A 19173-nucleotide genomic window follows, 5' to 3' on the forward strand; every position below is an offset into this window, starting at 1 on the left:
CTTTTTCAAATCCACTCAGTGCAAAAATGTTTTAGAAATGACCAAGATACAGACAGAATTTTAAGAAATGTATTCATTTCAAAAGTGAAAATTAGATTTAATCTTTACATTTTTATTTTCTCAGAGCTTTGTGATAAATGGGTGAAAGTATTTTGAAGAAGAGAAGAACAATTGGGCTATGATGCTGTTGTTTCCATCAGCTAAGAGAACAAGCCCAACAAGATCAGCGATGTCACAAAGAGCAGAAGGCTGGCAGTTGAACTGCTGGAGCTGTTGCAGAGATCACCCTGGCAGCAGCTGATTTTTGCTCCAGTAATTCCTGTGATCTCTGGATTTTGTGTGTTTGAGCAAATCATCTTGGAGGCACAGCCCTTTAATTTAAGAGTTACATCTCCTGAAGTAACTGAGAAAACAAAAAATATTTTACTGTGCAGCACATTTGATCCAAGGAATCACTGAATGTTCTTATGAGCAGAAAAGAACAAACATGCAGACACTAAACACTGTAGGCCTGTTACCTGCTACTGAGATGCAGTAGTCCTCATTTCCATTGCAGGATAGAGTTTTATTGCAGTTGTTTCCTTCACATTGGAAGCACTTTTTTCCGTTTGGAGATGATATGCTTCCAGCTGTTAAATACAGAAATATTTGTGATACTTCTTTCTAGGGCTGCTCGATTATGGCAAAAATGATAATCACGATTATTTTCACTGAAATTGAGATCTCGATTATTTGACGATATTTATTTAACAATAACAATGTATTGAATAATGACTTTAAAGATTGTCAAAAAATAATATAAAATAGTGTGCAAATACTGATAACAGTGCAAATGTTTGCAATATAAAAAATAAATGAAAAATGTAAACATCTATGTTTAGTGAACTTTGCAGTGTTGCTCTGTGGTGCAGCTACGACACTGTAGCAAAGTTTACACACTATGTCTACTTGTTCCATGTCTGACTCCGCGAACCCATAATGTTTCCACACCACTGAAGTTTTTTTTTTACCTCCCTTTTCAACCAACAGCAGTCACTCTCCTCTCCAAATAACTTCTGCTTAGCTTTCCGAGCTTCCCTCGGGTTCTCTTAATTGTTGTGACATGTGTTCGAAATGCAGAGAGGTGCACTCGATTTGCCACACGGAGCAGCGCGAGAGTAAAGCACGAGGGAGGGGCTAATAATCGGCTCAGTCATTTTTAATGATCTTTGAAAGCCCAGATCGTAATCGAGATTAAAATTCGATTAACTGAGCAGCCCTACTTCTTTCACTGCTTATTTTAGCTAAGTGACAAAAATCAGATATAAAAAATGTATATGTTTATGTTATCAATATGCTTATTCTCTGTACTTATTGAGATCATTTTAAAATATTTTAAGGTTTTACTGCTTTTGCTGTCAGTGATAATGAGACACTCTTTAAGAACGTTTACACAGATGGGGTCACTGTGCCCTCAGACCCTCAGAACAGCATGGTGACTAAGGAAAAAGAAATTTTCCTCCTGACTCACTCCAGAACTTTCTCCAGTTAATCAGTAAAATTAGACTCATTAATCCAAAGTACTTAATTTCTTACATTTTTGTGCATCATACAAAATTTGAGTTCCCACAAAACCAAGTACAATTTCAAAATACCAAAAAACATGATTCAAATTACCGGGAGCATCTTGGGAGTTGCAAAGATCAGAGGTGCAACAATTGGTGGTAATTACAGTTTGGAGATATCCAAGGTTGAGTGAGCCATTGAAGCATTGTTCAGCCCCAACACATGTTTTGATTTTAACATCAGATTTTAAACCACCTGCAACCAAAGAGGAACCATTGAAAACAGAACAGTTCAAAAAAGAATAAAGTAAGAACTATAAAGTACCATATTACCTGTATATGAAATGGTTCTCAGTGAACCACACTGAGTATTGGAAGGACAATCTTTTGTTGTCTCAGTGCAGCTTCCTAATAATGCTGGTATGCATTCGTAACATTTCAATGCATAGGCTGATAAAACAAAGATACGTTAAATAAACTTTTCTTGCCAGCACTGCACGGCCAAATTCTAAAACATTCACTGGTATAAATAAAAAAAAAATTTTTTAAAAGAAAGACAACAGCATAAGAAATAGTGCATGAATTTGTAGGCAAATGTAGGCAAATGTGTAGTGGGGTGTAACAATACATTGTAAAAGCATTAAAAAGGAAAATCTGTAAGTGAAAGTTAGTATACGCATCTTTGAAAAGAAAAGGCTAAACAAGAAATAACTGAACTAAAAACTTGCCTGCAGGAAGCAGCACAGTGCCAAGGATCAACACAAGGATATGCATTGTGTGATGGTCAGAAACAACTGAATTTTAGTTTAGTTTCTTTTCGGATAATAAGTAGTTCTCATGAGAAGGGGCAGTACTTGAGGGGAGTGATCTTCTCTTTCAGACCACTCCTTTATCCTATGTGCACAGTATGTCATTGAAAACCAGAAATACTGGTTTAAGATGCTATACTTTTCACTTACACTTTGACTCAACTCTTTGTACCAGATTTTCTGCACTATAAGGCACACTTAAAATCCTTCAATTTTCTCATATACTGCTTCACTGACCAAAGCACCTGAAGTGCTAGTGCATTCACAGAGCATCGTTTATTCTGAACTACTGTAGGCCTATACTGTTTTTCCTCACACTGCTGATTTGTCTGCAGCTGTGTTACTTTCAGTCTATACTGTGTGTTTAATATTGTCATTCTTTTTCAATATCTGCTACCAATATGCTTATCCATAATTGTAGTTGGTCTGATGCTTTGATGTGAACATGAAGGGGAATACTGAACTATCCTGTGTATGCTAAACACACTTAGAAGTACAAGGCCAAGAACTTTTGATCATAAAAATAGCAAATATCTCAACCCCAAGATTGTGTTTTCAAGATTATATTTTGTGCAATTTACAAAAAATTTCAAGACTTTTTAATTTAGATTTGCTTGACTCATTTAAATATTCTCCTCCTGAAAGTGAAACTCTTACAAATGCATATACCGTTGGTCCAGATCCAAAAATACTCCTGTCATCAACATTTAGTCATAAAACTGACACTGAGCCTAGCAGTTTTTACAAAGGAATCTCTGAACAAACATGCAGAACCTGATTGACTTAACACTGTATGTCTGTTACCTTCTGATGAGATGTGTTTGCAAGACAAGAATAATGAGTACATTTTCCTTCACTAACTCTGTGCTATGTAGCAGGGGCGATTTTAGCCCATTTTTGAATCAAAGCACCCCCAAAGATTTCTTACTTTTTTTTGACAATATTTGCTGTTTGTGTGACACACTGCTAAAAATATAAAAAGCATAACCTTTTAACAGGAAAAGTATAGATACCCCCCCCCCCCCTCCCAAAATGGTTTGTTCCAGCTCCATGTTCCCCTGCTCTGGCTCTAGCTCCGTTGCTGCCAGAGGGATGGTGGCTGAGACCCAGCTGAACGGAGGTGTAAGTGCCTGGCTTAAAACAGGACATGTTAGCTGCATATAACCTTCAGTTACTCTTTATATAGTTAGGTAGGAGTCAGACCATGCTTCTTTTTGCTGAAAAACATTATACCCAGGTAGAGATGGACCCATCCGATATTAGGTATTGGTATCGGTCCGATACTGACCTAAATTAGTGGATCGGATATCGGAGAGAAATAAAAAATGTAATCTGATCCATTAAATATGAAAAATGCACCTCACAAAACGGCTGTGGCATGCCGGACATGTCGGTGGTCTAGTTGAGCATTTGGAGCCTCGCTACCAAACCGGCATTTCATCTCTGAGAAAGTTATCCCAGAGAAGTGAAGCAAATGTGTAAGTTCATCTCTGAATGTTTGTAAAGCATTCCAGCGTTTAGCAACAACCGATATATGGAGCAACTGCCTCTTCTCTCTCCCTCCCTCCCTCTCCTGCTGCTACTTCAATCATGAAACTGATTAATGATCAGCTGATCGGCTTTTCTGTCGCGAGTCCGTTTCTCTTGTTTGTTCGCGCCAGAAAGAAGAAACCAGCGGCTGAACAACAGCAGCACGTTTAAGCTTTATAAGCCGTTGTTAGAATTTATTTAATATTACTTTCTACACCAGGATCCTTTTCTACGGAGCTGACGGCTGGTAACTGTGCAGGGGCGGATCTAGCAAAGTTTAGCCAGGGGGGCCGATAGGGCATTAACAGGGAAAAGGGGGGCACAAAGGCATACTTTTCTTTCTTATTCTCATTTAAAATGTCTAGCTTTTAATAAATAATTATCTGAATCTTACACCTAAAGCTTTAATCTGATTTAAAATGCATAGAAGTCCATTACTGTATATAGTAACTATTAAGTCTTCTATACCTAGTAAGCTAGTACTTTTTCCTTTGGGAAGGTACCATCTGTGCAGTCTGCAATTCTGTTGAAGAAAGATGTTGAATCTATTTAAATATTGTAGAAAAATAATTGATTTCTGTGCATTTTTTTTTCACACTGCATCAAATTAAAGTTGATTACGTCGGTATCGGACATAAAAAAGTGGTATCGTGCCATCTCTACACCCAGGTAAGCTGGGTGTAAAAAAACCTGTTTTCCGGCGATGTTTGCTACCCTACACAGCAAATCCAGCATGTCCAAATTAACACTGTCGGATTTGATTTCAACACTATTAAAGTGTCTATATGGTTCCACACCAGAGAGTGTTAATTTAACTCTTTTTGGAGAGTTGGTACGTTAACTCTGATTTAGTGTTAAACACCAAATCTGTCTGGAGTTGATAATTTAACACTTGGTGTTAAGAGTTTATATATTAACTCTCAAAGAGTATTTTAGTTTAACTACGTAAGAGTTATCTTCTAATTCATTCTAAAAAGCGGGAATTTTACTGTTCTGAACTTCTAGAAATTTCTTTTGGAAATAAACATTTACTAAAAAGATGCAATGGTTTTTGAAAAACATTTATTCTGAACTGTGTACCACCATTTCAAAACATTTTCTGAAAGATGTAACAGTATACATGTTCTCACTTTCATTAGAATTTTGTTTATCAAAAGGTCTGACATGGTAAATGCAAATAACAGCATTCTCAACACTTATTTCTTCAATACAATATGCATGTCCTTCATTCATCACTTTGTGGAACTTCAACGCACTTCTGCTCTCCCCCATATTCCATCTTCACAAGCATATCCTGTGTGGAGATCGAATAAAAATTAGTTGACACTAATTAATGGCACAAATAATCCAGTAAACAATTGCAGCACAGTAAAAAACAAAGGGATCATTTTTGAGCCATTACTTGTGTAAAGTATTTTCCCAAAAGACAAGGACACAGGCAACAGGTAATACTGAACTAAATGTAAAACCTCAACCTTTTTCATTTTTACCTAAACCGTGTGCACAAAACTCTGGAGGGATCTATGCTAATGTAGAACCCAGTCAGGACGTCTGGGCGAAACAAAAAAAAATTGTTTTCCGCGATGTTTGCTACCCTACAATCCGTCCTACACTGTAGTAAAATCAGCGACATTTGACCGTCCTGTTTAAAATCTAAAACTTAAAATCGTCCGTAGCCTACTGTTGTTACCACTGTCCTGTTTTAAATGGATACTAACTAGCTAACTGACCGAATGCCCATTAACCTTATAACTCCTGTTGTGTGTGTGTGTGTGTGTGTGTGTGTGTGTGTGTGTGTGTGTGTGTGTGTGTGTGTGTGTGTGTGTGTGGAGCCACATTCAGGTAAAAGTGTAAGATCAAATGATCCGTCAATCAAGAATAATGTTGGATCAGTGTTTCAATATTTATATCTTTTATTAGATGTTCATGTGGTTTGGTTATTTTCCTTTTGGTTGAAAGTAAACTGAGAGAGGACTTTTTGTTAGTGATCTTAATAGTATTTTTTCATATTAATGTAATTTTTCATCTAATTGAATACAATCTATTTGTGTATGATTGTCAGTCCAAAGAGGGAGAGAGGAAAGAGGGAACGTGAGGAGAAAGTACAAGGTCAGGAAAAACCAGGTAAGAAAACAGACAGGGAGTACTAACAGGCAAAACAGAAACTGTTAAACTGACAAAGAGAAAAAACCTGATTTTACTCATACAATCTGGAAGTTGTGTCCTCCCTATATTAAATCTGCTGTACAGGATCTGCAAAACAAACTGGGTTGAAACATTTTTGACCCTCTTTAACAACATTCCAACATAACATTATAATGGGAGATTAAAATAAATGTAATATTTTTATGTGGTTCAGCCACAACTCAGTCAGTCATCTGCTGCGACCGGTTGGGGTGAGAGAAGGAAGACAGGATAAAAGACATGCTGTGGAAGAGAGACAGAGGTTAATAACAGATATGATTCAATGCAGAGAGGTCTGTTAATACATAGTGAGTGAGAAAGGTGACTGGAAAGGAAAAACTCAATGCATCATGGGAATCCCCCGGCAGCCTAAGTCTATTGCAGCATAACTAAGGGAGGATTCAGGGTCACCTGGTCCAGCCCTAACTATATGCTTTAGCAAAAAGGAAAGTTTTAAGCCTAATCTTAAAAGTAGAGCTAGTGTTTGTCTCCCGAATCCAAACTGGAAGCTGGTTCCACAGAAGAGGGGCCTGAAAACTGAAGGCTCTCCCTCCCATTCTACTTTTAAATACTCTAGGAACAACAAGTAGGCCTGCAGGGTGATATGGTATTACAAGGTCATTAAGATAAGATGGGGCCTGATTATTTAAGACCTTGTATGTGAGGAGCAGGATTTTGAATTCAATTCTGGATTTAACAGGAAGCCAATGAAGGGAAGCCAAAACAGGAGAAATATGCTCTCTTTCTAGTCCCTGTCAGTACTCTTGATGCAGCATTTTGGATTAGCTGAAGGTTTTTCAGTGAGTTTTTTGGACATCCTGATAATAATGAGTTACAGTAGTCCAGCCTGGAAGTAATAAATGCATGAACTAGTTTTTCAGCGTCACTCTGAGACAGGATATTTCTAATTTTAGAGATGTTGCGCAAATGGAAGAACGCAGTCTTACATATTTGTTTAATATGTGCATTGAAGGACATGTCCTGGTCAAAAATGACTCCAAGGTTCCTCACAGCGTTACTGGAGGCCAAGGTAATGCCATCCAGAGTAAGAATCTGGTTAGATACCATATTTCTAAGATTTTCAGGGCCGAGTACAATAACCTCAGTTTTATCTGAATTAAGAAGCAGAAAGTTAGCGGCCATCCAGGTCTTTATGTCTTTAAGACATTCCTGCAGTCTAACTAATTGGTGTGTGCTATCTGGCTTCATGGACAGATAGAGCTGGGTGTCATCGGCATAACAGTGAAAATGTATGCTATGTCTTCTAATGATGCTGCCTAAGGGAAGCATGTATAATGTAAACAGAATTGGTCCTAGCACTGAACCCTGTGGAACTCCATAATTAACCTCAGTGTGTGAAGAGGACTCTCCATTTACATGCACAAATTCATTTCCCCAGATTTGAAGGATGGGTCGGGTGTATCCTTCATGGCCCAACCTATCATAGAATTCATAGCTTGGCCCAGCCAATTCCAGTTTCCAACAATGGCAACAGCTACTTAGTTGTAATATTACTCTTATTACCCTTTTCAATACTTTACCAATTAAATTTTTCGCTACTCAGGTTAAACATGATATATAAGTCATTTAAATAACTTACAAAATTTGATTGTTTGGCTTTTTTCAGTGTTTTTAGAGTAAATTAAAATTAAAGTTATAGTTTTCACACAACTGAATAAATGTAAAACAGATAACTGACTAAACAGAAGTGTGAGATGGTGGAGGATTTACTCCAAAGTCCTGTTATATTTTAGATAGCAAGGAGCAGACGGCTGTGCTTATTAAACTCCACCGAGACAGCGGTGATGCAAATCTCTTCGGAGGACCCGGCCCACATTGAACGCGAAGGCTGGGTCCTCCGAAGGCTGCAGCCCCTGAACTGAGACACAGCTATTATCATCACCCATCACACTCTGTGAGACGGAAAAATAAAGAGAAGATCACACTTCCATCCATCCATCCATCCTCATCCGCTTTGTCCGGGGCCGGGTCGCGGGGGCAGCAGCCTAAGCAAAGAGGCCCAGACCTCCCTCTCCCCAGCCACCTCCTCCAGCTTATCCGGGGGAATACCAAGGCGTTCCCAGGCCAGCCGAGAGATATAATCTCTCCAGCGTGTCCTGGGTCTGCCCCGGGGCCTCCTCCCGGTGGGACATGCCTGGAACACCTCACCCAGGAGGCGCCCAGGGGGCATCCTTGTCAGATGCCCGAACCACCTCAGCTGGCTCCCCACCAGAGAGGTGACATTCCATGTCCCTATTGCCAGTCTTGGCAGCCGGGGGTCAGTCCGCCAGGGCCTCCGCTCCTGGCCGCCACCCGGCACACAATGCACCCGACCCCTATGGCGCCTCCTGCGGGTGGTGGGCCTGCGGGAGGATGGGCCCATGTCTCCTCTTCGGGCTGTGCCCGGCCGGGCCCCATGGACTAAGGCCCGGCCACCAGACGCTCGCCCTCGGGCACCCTCCCCGGGCCTGGCTCCAGGGCGAGGCCCCGGTAACCCTATCCCGGGCAGGGTAAACTGTTCCCTCGGTGTCCTTTTCATAAGGGTCTTATGAATCGCTCTTTGTCTGGTCTCTCTGTGTGTGTGTGTGTGTGTGTGTGTGTGTGTGTGTGTGTGTGTGTGTGTGTGTGTGTGTGTGTGTGTGTGTGGGACCAGAAGATCACACTTCCTCTTTTCAAAATTAATATTTTTCAAATTAAAAGGAAGAAAGACAATAAAAATAAAAAACCCTTTGGTTGCATTAGCAATTTTCCTACAAAGTTTTACTGGAATCAAGGTACAGGTACAAAGTAAGCGTTTATTAGTAAAAATAACATGGCAGCAGTTCAGTTCAGTTCATTTTTATTTCAAACATTTCAAACATGTGCCTTCACAATCATTACAAAATATCATTCCATTATTTGTTTGAAAAGGAGTAGGCTGAAGTATTTACTTATTTGTCGCTACCCCCTCAAGTTTTACCTCTCATTCATTTTATTTTTTTTTGTCTTAAATTAAACAAACAACATATGAAACATATGAAGTAAAGCAAAACAAAACATACATAAATCAAAAACAAGAAATTAGCAAGCCCCACCACAGTTTCTTTCATATGAAAAATACAGAATGTGTATATTTGCAGATACACAAGTTATGGAAAAATAAAAAAACAAAAACAAAAAAACAAAAAAAGAACCGCAACACCATTACCAGCAACATTACCGTCCTGGGTTAACCCCGATTTCTTCATTCTTATACTTATTTAAAATTAGGTTTTTATATTTTACTTTAAACTGTTTTATGTTTTTACTGTCTTTTATTTCTTCTGTTAGACTGTTCCATAATTTAACTCCTGCAATTGAGATAGACATAGTTCTTAAAGTTGTTCTAGCACTTTGTATTTTTTAAATTCCATTTCCCTCTTAAGTTATACCCACTTTACAGATTTCTTTGAGAAGCAATTTATTTCTTACTTTATACATTATTTGCGCTGTTTTAAGCTTCACCAAGTCTTGGAATTTAATAGCTTGCATTTTGACAAAGAGTGCATTTGTATGGTCCCTGTACCCCACATTATTTATTAATCTAATGGCCCTTTTCTGTATTATAGTTATTGTTTGTGTGTTACTTTTGTATGTGTTTCCTCAGACCTCACAGTAGCTCATATATGGCAGTAGTAAAGCACAGTATAAAATGTGCAGTGCTTTCTGATCCAACATATGCTTTGCTTTCCCCAGGACGGCAATGCCCCGTGCCAATTTCCCCCGAACAAAAGTAATGTGTGGCTTCCAACAGAGCTTGTGGTCAATGATCATCCCAAGAAATTTTATTTCATTTACTCTTTCTAAATATACATTGTCAACACATATTTCTACTTTGATGTTTTTCTTTTGGTTTCCAAACAACATAAATTTGGTTTTATCTAGATTCAATGATAATTTATTTATATCAAACCACTTCTTTAATATCGTTAATTCCTGTGTGATCATCCCCAAAACCTGTGGCAATTCCACACCTGAACACAGTATATTTGTGTCATCTGCAAATATTACAAACTTTAAAATCTCTGATACTGCAACTTGTGGGGATAGGTTAATTGGATAATCCAAATTGCCACTAGGTGTGAATGTGAGTGCGAATGGTTGTCTGTCCCTGTGTGTTGGCCCTGCGACAGACTGGCGACCTGTCCAGGGTGTACCCTGCCTCTCGCCATATGACAGCTGGGATAGGCTCCAGCGCCCCCCGCGACCCTGAAAAGGATAAGCGGAAGCAATTGGATGGATGGATGGATCTCCGATACTCTGCAGATATCATTTAAGTACATAATAAATATTTTTGGACCCAGTACTGAACCTTGAGGTACTCCACAAGCTATATCCATCAAATTAGATTTATAGCAGTTAAGAAAAGATAATGCTGATGTCCTCTGTGTTTTAAATGTTTAACATTCTCACTATTGTCTCCTCAGTGGATCCTTACTTATGAAAGGAGTGCAACCTGTTAAACTTGTATCTCAAGTTTTGTGCTTTAAATCAAACCAAAACTGAGGAACATGTAAACATTTAAACAAACATCTAACAACCCTTTTCCACTTATACCGACTCAACTTGACTTGACTGAGTTTTTAGGGTTTTCGATTAGGTAGTAGTACCTGGTACCAGGTACCTATTTAGTACCTGCTGGGTTCCAAGCGGACTGAGTCCATTTGAAAATGTGATTTTGGAGCCGCAGTTTATTCAGCTGGAGTTAATATGCAGATGTCTCAGTATGTGAATGATATTATTGTGGCATTACTTATGAGTATGCCTAACATTGTTCAATGGGCTGAGGAGTTAAAACACACTTTTCAGCACATCAGATGGACTGTTCAAGTTCATATATAACACTTTTCTACCCTACCTGAGCACTCAAAGTATTTTATACACCGCATCATGGTCTTCCCTGACTACTCCAAACTCATCATGGAAAAACGAGCGGCATTTAATCCCTATAAACCGCTGCTACACGAAAGGAAGATCAAGTTCTCCCTACTGTTCCCGGTGGTGCTTGTGCTGAAAATGACAGAGAGCAGAGGTGAGTTTATCGACCCAAAAAAAGCCCAGGACTACATTCTGTCTTTACCTTAAGAGAGTTATTTACTGTCAAGGGCTTGGATTTAAAAACTGCCCTTTTTTTTGCCCTAGCATTAATTAACATGCAACTGAATAGTGGGCCTTGCCTGCTGCTCAGTTATAGTATTTCAAATTATTGATATACTTTGCACCTCCTAACTGTTTAAGTTTAACTATTATAGGGCCTCACACTTTGATTTGATTTATTCACTAGTGTTAGTTTAGAGAAAACGACACAATCTGCTTGGCAGAGAATCTCACTAAGACTGTTAAATTACTCTTCAAGTAATTCACTCCTCATGAGGCCTTTCTTAGTTTGTCAAGGGACAGTTCGAACCTGCACAGAGGTGTGTTCGGGCAGCTAAGTCCCAGAATGAATACTCTGCTCACATTACATTGACTTGTTATGCTGCTGCTGCTGGCGACGAGTCCTGTTTAGGACTGTCTGACTGGTCAGAGTCAGGGACCACAAAGTTTATGTTTTAGTGGCTCTTAGCCCACCTGAGGGTGACTAGTGTTCTCGGTCACCCCAGATGTATTTGCTTAAACAGTTGTTTTTTTGTTTTTTACTTCCATACCCTATTTTACTTGTAGCCAGCCTTTCAAATATTGTCCACTCGGTATTGAACTCCTGGTTTTAATAATATGTTACCTCTCTGTTATATGTCCAATACAAACTGCATGATGGCAAATAAGCACAAAAGGGCCCTTATCTTAACTACCTGGAATGTAAAGGGCCTTAAACATCCAAAAAAAAAAAAGAAATTTATGACATTTATCAAATCAAAAAAACTGGCACTGGACTTCTGGTAAGCCGCCGCATGGAGTAGTCACGTCGTCGCTCGGCTCCGCTCAATTCCCTTTTCAAACTTTACTTTCCTAACCTTTCTTTAAATCAACAGCTAGACACATACCTATATCCCCCTACGGCGCACTCTAATGGCTTCAAAATCAACTTTGAAGAATAAGGCAGGTAAAAAAGATGACTCCCCTCCTGACCTGACGGTGGACGCCGTTGCTGGGCTGTTAACCCAACATAAAGAGGAGCTAGCAAAAGAACACAAGGCTGAATTTATGTCTTCCTTCACTCAGCTGGAGGCAAAGTTTGATCAAATTTGCCTAGCAGTGGATAAACATGGCCAGCGTCTGTCTTCACTCAAGCTGCGGCGGAAGATGCAGCTCAGCGGATTAAAGAGCTTGAGGAAGCATTTGGTAACCTTCGAGATGCTAACTCCAAACTGCCCGCCAAAGTCACCGACCTAGAAGACAGCAGGCGTCGGAAAAACCTGCAATACTTGGCTTAGCAGAATCCACGGAAAGCGGCCACCCAACTGACTTTTTCGCCACTGCCCTCTGTGAAATCTTTGGTGATGACATACTGCCATCTCCTCCAGAAATTGACAGAGCTCACCTTACATTTGCCCAGAAGCCGAAACCGGGCGACCGACCACTACCAGTGATTCTACACTTCCACAGTTTTCACACCAAAGAGCTCATTATCTAAACTACCAGGACCAGCGGATTCATATCGTGGAGGATTACTGCCCTGAAATCTCAAACCAGAGGGCTGAATACAGAGAGGTGATGGCAAAGCTTTACAATCGAGGCCTGAGGCCCTCATTGGCATATCCTGCCCGTCTCCGTATCACCCTCCGAGAGGAGGTGGCTATGTTCCGTTGAAGAGGCCCGGCGATACATCGACAACCACCCTACTGTGCAGCCCGCACAGTAACTGACACAGACTGTCTTTCTGATCAACACAGCACCTTTACTCGGACGATAAACCCCACTTTTTTCTGCCCTTTTCTTCCTCTTTCTTTCTTTTTTCTTTTTTAAGCACCCTACAACCTTTTCAAAGGGCCTGGACTCACGGTCAGCACCTGAGATACGATCAGGTGGCATAGCGTTTTAATTCCATACCCTCCTTTTCCATCTTAACTCAGATGTAGAGGCATTTATATATTTATATTTATTTAATTTATTCACTTGCATTGCCTTAATTACCACTGTCTATGTAACTATATCCCACTTTTTTTTGTTTTGTTTTTTTTAAATTGGGGTGCGTTTTTGCTAGTATTTTTGTTTGCTTGTTTTTGCTATGGGGCTGCTTTTCCCTACATTTTCCATACCTTTGTACTGTGCTGTTTGTACTAACAGAGTGCGCTGTCAGTCTTCCTTTGTGTTTTGGTTTTGTTGTTTTTTTTTTTTTTTTTCCCCCTCTCTTTTTGTTTATAGGGTAGTTACGCTTCATTCTTGATTAAGGTTTCAAGTACATTTTCCAGGCTTGAGTAAGAGCCGAGTTAGTAGTAGTTCTGATCTGGAAGCTGTTTCCTTTTGGAGGAATACATGTTGTATGGGGGAGCTTGCTGCTGTGTTCTCCAGTAGCTGTCCTTTGCTCAGGGCGAGGGAGGTGGGTTCAGGTGGGTTTTTTTGTGTGTTCTTGGGAGGTCTCTTTTTTTTAACCCACAGAACTCGTATGGGGTGTTATTCCATGTTCTCTTCTGGGCTTCTCCCATACTTTTCTCTCATCCAGGTATAACAGACTGCTTTACATCCCTTCATTATCTTCCTATAAGCTTACATGACTAGTCCCTTAAATCTGCTTAGCTGGAACGTTAAAGGCTTAAAGGGGCGTGGTCTGATATAACTATGGCATGGTATTCACAGGCACGTGGAATACTAGTCAAGTAGTTTTTCAATTCAATTTTATTTATATAGCGCCAAATTACAGCAGCAGTTGTGCTTTATATTGTACTGTATGTGGCAGCACGAGGTGAGAATAAAATAAATACTCTTCACAGTTTAAAAGACAACGCCACTCCGGGAATTTCACCCAGAGAATACTGGAAGTAACACTAATCACCAAGAAGGCAGTTAGGTTTGTTATACTCAGTACAGAGATGAGGTTCAATGATAAAACAAGTTGACAATTTATTAATAATTATTTAAAACACCGTATAAAAACACAATCATAAATATCCATGTACAAATATGCTTAAAAAGGTATTCAGAGCTGAGGCTTACCAGTGGAGGGGCAGGGATGCCACGCACAAACTCAAAAAAAGAAAACACACCAAGACACAAGTGCAACACAAAATCACACACTCACACTAATAAACTAAACAAGGCAGGTGTGTACACTCAAAGGATCCCACCACCAAGGCATCCTAGTCTCCTCCACGTCGGCACTCCGCATCTGAATAAAAGAAACAAAGAAAATTTTAATATATTACAACAAAAATAAAATGTAGCGCTGGGGGATAACCCAACTGCAGGACCACACTGGTGATCTGCAGCTAGAAAAAGGGCCTCCCACCAGTGGCGTAACAAAAATCAAAACAACAGATCAAAACAACAGAAAAAAACAACATACAATCTGGATAAAACTTTAAAATCTGGAGCAAACGGAATCGCCGTATTGCTCCAACTTGCCGTCTGCCCAACTATAAGTTAATCATCCGGTCAATCAATATGTACGCCAGCTGACTCCCATAACCGGCATGCATATGGCCGCTGTCCACGCCGACGTCCACTTTAAAAAGCTGGCAGCAGCAGGAAAAGAAACCTCGCAACGGGAACAGACGGTAAAAGCAAAGCAAAGCAGCAGCACTTCAGTTAGCGTAGCGTAAAACTAAGGCCCACACTTCCTGCAAAGCATAATAAGTAATTACTATAAAAGAACAATAAAAGGCAGAGATCGCAACAAAATTGAATTACGTACCGAGTAAACCGCGTCATAGGAGGCTTCTACAGCTATGACCTAAAAACAATTTCTGTTTACCACCAAGTAAGGTAATGTACACACTACAATGAGTAAACACCTACCAGCCACGATGGAGGCTTCAGAATGATCTCTGCAACACCAAAGGGAAGTCAGGTGACCAAAAAGGAGATCACAGGTAAGTGATCCAGGAACGCTCAAATGGCCACTATTTATACTAGCGCCCCCTAATGCGCCAGGCTGAAAGTGGGTTGAACCAAGGAATAACATTCATTCTGCCACATGTAGATCCTACAATAATAGATACAGAGAAAAACAAAACAATCATATGACCCCCTATGAGCAAGCACTTTGGCGACAGTGGGAAGAAAAAACTCCCTTTTAACAGGAAGAAACCTCCGGCAGAACCAGGCTCAGGGAGGGGTGGCCATCTGCTGCGACTGGTTGGGACGAGAAAAGAAATACAGGATAAAGACATGCTGTGGAAGAGAGACAGAGATTAATAACAGATATGATTCAGTGCAGAGAGGTCTATTAACACATAGTGAGTGAGAAAGGTGACTGAAAAGGAAAAACTCAACGCATCATGGGAATCCCCCAGCAGCTTACGTCTATTGCAGCATAACTAAGGGAGGATTCAGGGTCACCTGGTCCAGCCCTAACTATATGCTTTAGCAAAAAGGAAAGTTTTAAGCCTAATCTTAAAATTATAGTATCTGTCTCCCGAATCCAAACTGGAAGAGGGGCCAATACAGGAGAAATATGCTCTCTCTTTCTAGTCCCTGTCAGTACTCTTGCTGCAGCATTTTGGATGAACTGAAGGCTTTTCAGGGAGTTTTTAGGACTTCCTGATAATAATGAATTACAGTAGTCCAGTCTAGAAGTAATAGCTGTTCATAACACTTCCTACATTGAAATAGACGGCAGCGTGAACTATCGCATGTCTGCCATTACCTGCCCAAAACCGGAAGTGACGTCATTTTCTCGGAAAATGTAGTTTTTTACTTGTAGGCCTTATAAGCCTATACTGGTGTTTTTAAAAGTTGTGTTTGACTTTATGCTTTTCTGAATAGTTTCTGGGATGCTTAGAACTCAAATTGCACTGCTTTAAATAGTTTATCAGAATCAGAATACTTTATTGATCCCTGGGGGAAATTATTCTTATTATTTTATTTTATATCCACATGCTTTTTTCTTTCCAAATTTGATTATAGGATTGTTTTTTGTTTTTTCTGCAGTATATAAAAATAGGTGAATCTCAAAAATAAAACTATGACTACACCAGAATAAATTTCATGTTGTTGTAAACTATTTTTTGCAACTTTTTTGTATTTAAAGTTTTGAGGGATAAACCTCTTAAATTTCTCTAAGTAGCAATATATGTAAAATAAAATTTGGGCTATAACAGTTGTATTGATGTATAGCAACTTGAAATGCTCCCAAAAATGGCACTACAGCATGTAAAAATATAAAGTAAGCTCTGGCGGACTTGGTTCTATGGTAGGTCTTAAAAGGTTAATTCTGACTCTATGCCCGACTTACCCAGAACGGACAGGATTTGGCGTTTTAAACCCACACTACTATCTGATAATACCTTTATGGAATTTGTAAATAACCAAATTAAACTCTTTTTAGACACCAACCTTTCCCCAAATATTTCTAGCCTTTTAGTTTGGGACTCAATGAAGACCTATCTCCGAGGACAGATCATTTCATCCATCGATTCACTTCCGCTTATCCTTTTCAGGGTCGCGGGGGGCGCTGGAGCCTATCCCAGCTGTCATAGGGCGAAAGGCGGGGTACACCCTGGACAGGTCGCCAGTCTGTCGCAGGGCTAACATATAGGGACAGACAACCATTCACACTCACATTCACTCGCACATTCACACCTAGTGGCAATTTGGATTATCCAATTAACCTATCCCCACAAGCTGCATGTCTTTGGACGGTGGGAGGAAGCCGGAGTACCCGGAGAGAACCCACGCAAACACGGGGAGAACATGCAAACTCCACACAGAAAGACCCTGGCCTGATGGTGGAATTGAACTCAGGACCTTCTTGCTGTGAGGCAACAGTGCTAACCACCGTGCCGCCCAGAGTTTGCCCAGATCATTTCATATACAGCTAATATGACGAGGGTAAACTTAAAAGAAAGGCAAGAATTGGCTGGTAAAATAAAAACTTAGACCATCACAATGCACATAATAAGGACTCTGAGGTTTACAAGAAACGTATTGAACTCCAAACCAAATTTGAACTTCTTTCAACTCATGCCGTAGAGAGGCAACTCTTAAAGAGTAGGAGTACATTCTTTGTGCATGGAGAGAAATCGGGCAAACTCCTAGCTGACCAAATAATGGGTGTAAAGGTAGAATTTTGGTAGAATTTTTCAAATCATTTGCCCCACAGCTTGTACCTCTACTCCACTTGGTTCTATCTGCAGCATTCACACAGGGCAAACTGCCAACCTCCTGGTACGATTCTTCCATAACTTCAATTGCAAAAAAGGGGAAAGATCCAACTGAGTGTTCATCATACAGGCCAATTTCGCTTTTGAACGTTGACTTTAAGAACCTAGCTGAAGCACTAGCCCACAGGTTGGAAAGGGTACTGCCAGCAGTCATATCTGAAGATAAGTCTGGCTTTGTTAAAGGGTGCCACCCCTTTTCTCAACATCCGACACCTTCTTAATATCCTGCACACGCCGTCCAAGGACACTCCAGAATGTGTTCTTTCCCTTGATGCAGAAAAAGCATTTGACCGTGTAGAATGGAACTATTTATTTACTGTGCTGGAAAGATTTGGGTTCGGTGCCAACTTCATCTCATGGATCAAGTACTTATACTTGTCCCCTGTTGCGTCTGTTTTCACTAATAGGCAGAAATCAAAACCATTCCAACTTAAACAAGGCACATGTCAGGGTTTCCCCCTTAGCCCGTTGTTATTTGATCTAGCTATTGAACCCTTAGCAATGCTTTTTCGAAGCAGTAAAATTGTCCAGGGCATACAAACAGGTCAAACTGAACACAAAGTCTCTCTCTATGCTGACGATTTATTGCTTTTTATTTCAAATCCAAATACTTCCCTATTGTCTATATTGTCACTACTAACGCATTTCAATCAAGTCTCTGGTTATAAATTAAATCTGTCCAAGAGTGAAGTTTGTCTATTAAATGAAGAAGCTTTTCCAATAGATTTGTCGGGTTTCCCCTTTAAAGTGGTCAAAGAGCAGTTCACCTAACTGGGTATTACAATTACAAGAAAGTATAAACAACTTCTCAAAGCCAACTTTTTTACACTTGTAGCACCCAACTCAAGTAGCTCTGGATTAACCCTCGGTTAAGATGGTGATAGTACTTTGAGTGGGGCCCTGGGTACGTTACTTATTTTATTGGTAAACAGGAGAAACGATAGCTAACCAGTTTTAACCTTTGTACTTAGAAATCTTAATGTTGGCGGTGCCTCCACTTAGTGAAAATAAGGAGTTCTGTTTAATCTTCACTAAGAATAATGAATTTATCTAACATGCTAAACCTCTCTTTTACCTTTTTAATAACCCTTATCACTTATAACCTCTGCAAATCATAAATATGACACAACACAAAACTTTAAATTCAAAATGTAAGATTTAGTCAAACCAAAGTATGATTTAAATAAAAAAACAATATTCCAAGTTCTGAAGTGTTTCCTTACAATTCAATTGGATGGTTTTTCCCTCTTCACAATTCACAGTCAATGTTTAGAAACAACACATTTATCCAAGATATTCCCCTTTCAAGTTCAGTTCAAATTTGTAACCTTTTAGAGCTCCTTTACTGAAACCGTTGCAGGCCTGATCGTTGCTCGGGCTCGTTGGGCCAGAAAAACACACAAATGGCCGCTTCGCTTGATAAACAAGCAGAAAACAAAACGCACGTGCTCGTGGCTACTCACAAATCCTTTGGGCTAAGTGCGAGGACAAGCTGAGGGGCAGGCTCGGTTTGTGACCATGCGGCCTCCACTCGGCAACGTGGTCGGAATTAGCGGCATACATGGGCTGCTGAGCACACTGGGACAAACCCACGGTAATCCTATCCACAGCAGAAGGGTCCAGAGAATTCCTCTCGGTCCATCATCACAGGGCAAAACAGTCCATAACAGGAACGTAGACTCTGCATCCACGGCTATTGTTTTGACTATTCTCCCGTTAGCTCTGGTACACAACCTCCTCCGGTAACGTGCTGCTGCCGACTCTCACTAGCTTAGTTTTTCTTTTCTTCGCCTCACTTAGATCCCGCCTCCCTTACATCTGATTGGA

General features: G+C 40.1%; 1 protein-coding gene and 1 long non-coding RNA gene across 2 annotated transcripts; both read right to left on the bottom strand.

Annotated features, from left to right (window-relative positions):
- Positions 1–200: 200 nt before the first annotated feature.
- LOC146658877 (uncharacterized) lies at positions 201–2318 on the bottom strand. The gene is made up of 5 exons (XM_085422633.1): positions 2273–2318; positions 1878–1994; positions 1657–1800; positions 519–629; positions 201–403 (listed from the first exon to the last, which is right to left on the bottom strand). The coding sequence occupies exons 1-5, from the start codon at positions 2316–2318 to the stop codon at positions 201–203; spliced, it is 621 nt and encodes a 206-aa protein (XP_085278759.1).
- An 11580-nt stretch (positions 2319–13898) lies between these two features.
- LOC146658878 (uncharacterized) lies at positions 13899–18723 on the bottom strand. The gene is made up of 2 exons (XR_014913760.1): positions 18570–18723; positions 13899–15316 (listed from the first exon to the last, which is right to left on the bottom strand). It is a non-coding gene; the product is annotated as an uncharacterized LOC146658878 (long non-coding RNA).
- Between the last annotated feature and the right edge of the window lie 450 nt (positions 18724–19173).

The sequence above is a fragment of the Rhamphochromis longiceps genome, linkage group LG11, assembly GCF_057381845.1.
Source record: "Rhamphochromis longiceps isolate RC_006_pf linkage group LG11, R_longiceps_female_GT1.1, whole genome shotgun sequence".
Taxonomy (NCBI): domain Eukaryota; kingdom Metazoa; phylum Chordata; class Actinopteri; order Cichliformes; family Cichlidae; genus Rhamphochromis; species Rhamphochromis longiceps.

Excerpts from the sequence above, each read along its gene's own strand:
- LOC146658877 (XM_085422633.1), bottom strand. The coding sequence starts at position 2,318 with ATGCATATCCTTGTGTTGATCCTTGGCACTGTGCTGCTTCCTGCAG. Across the intron at positions 1,995-2,272 it reads CACTGTGCTGCTTCCTGCAG|CCTATGCATTGAAATGTTAC; the intron begins GCAAGTTTTTAG and ends TTGTTTTATCAG. Across the intron at positions 1,801-1,877 it reads GAGAACCATTTCATATACAG|GTGGTTTAAAATCTGATGTT; the intron begins GTAATATGGTAC and ends CTTTGGTTGCAG.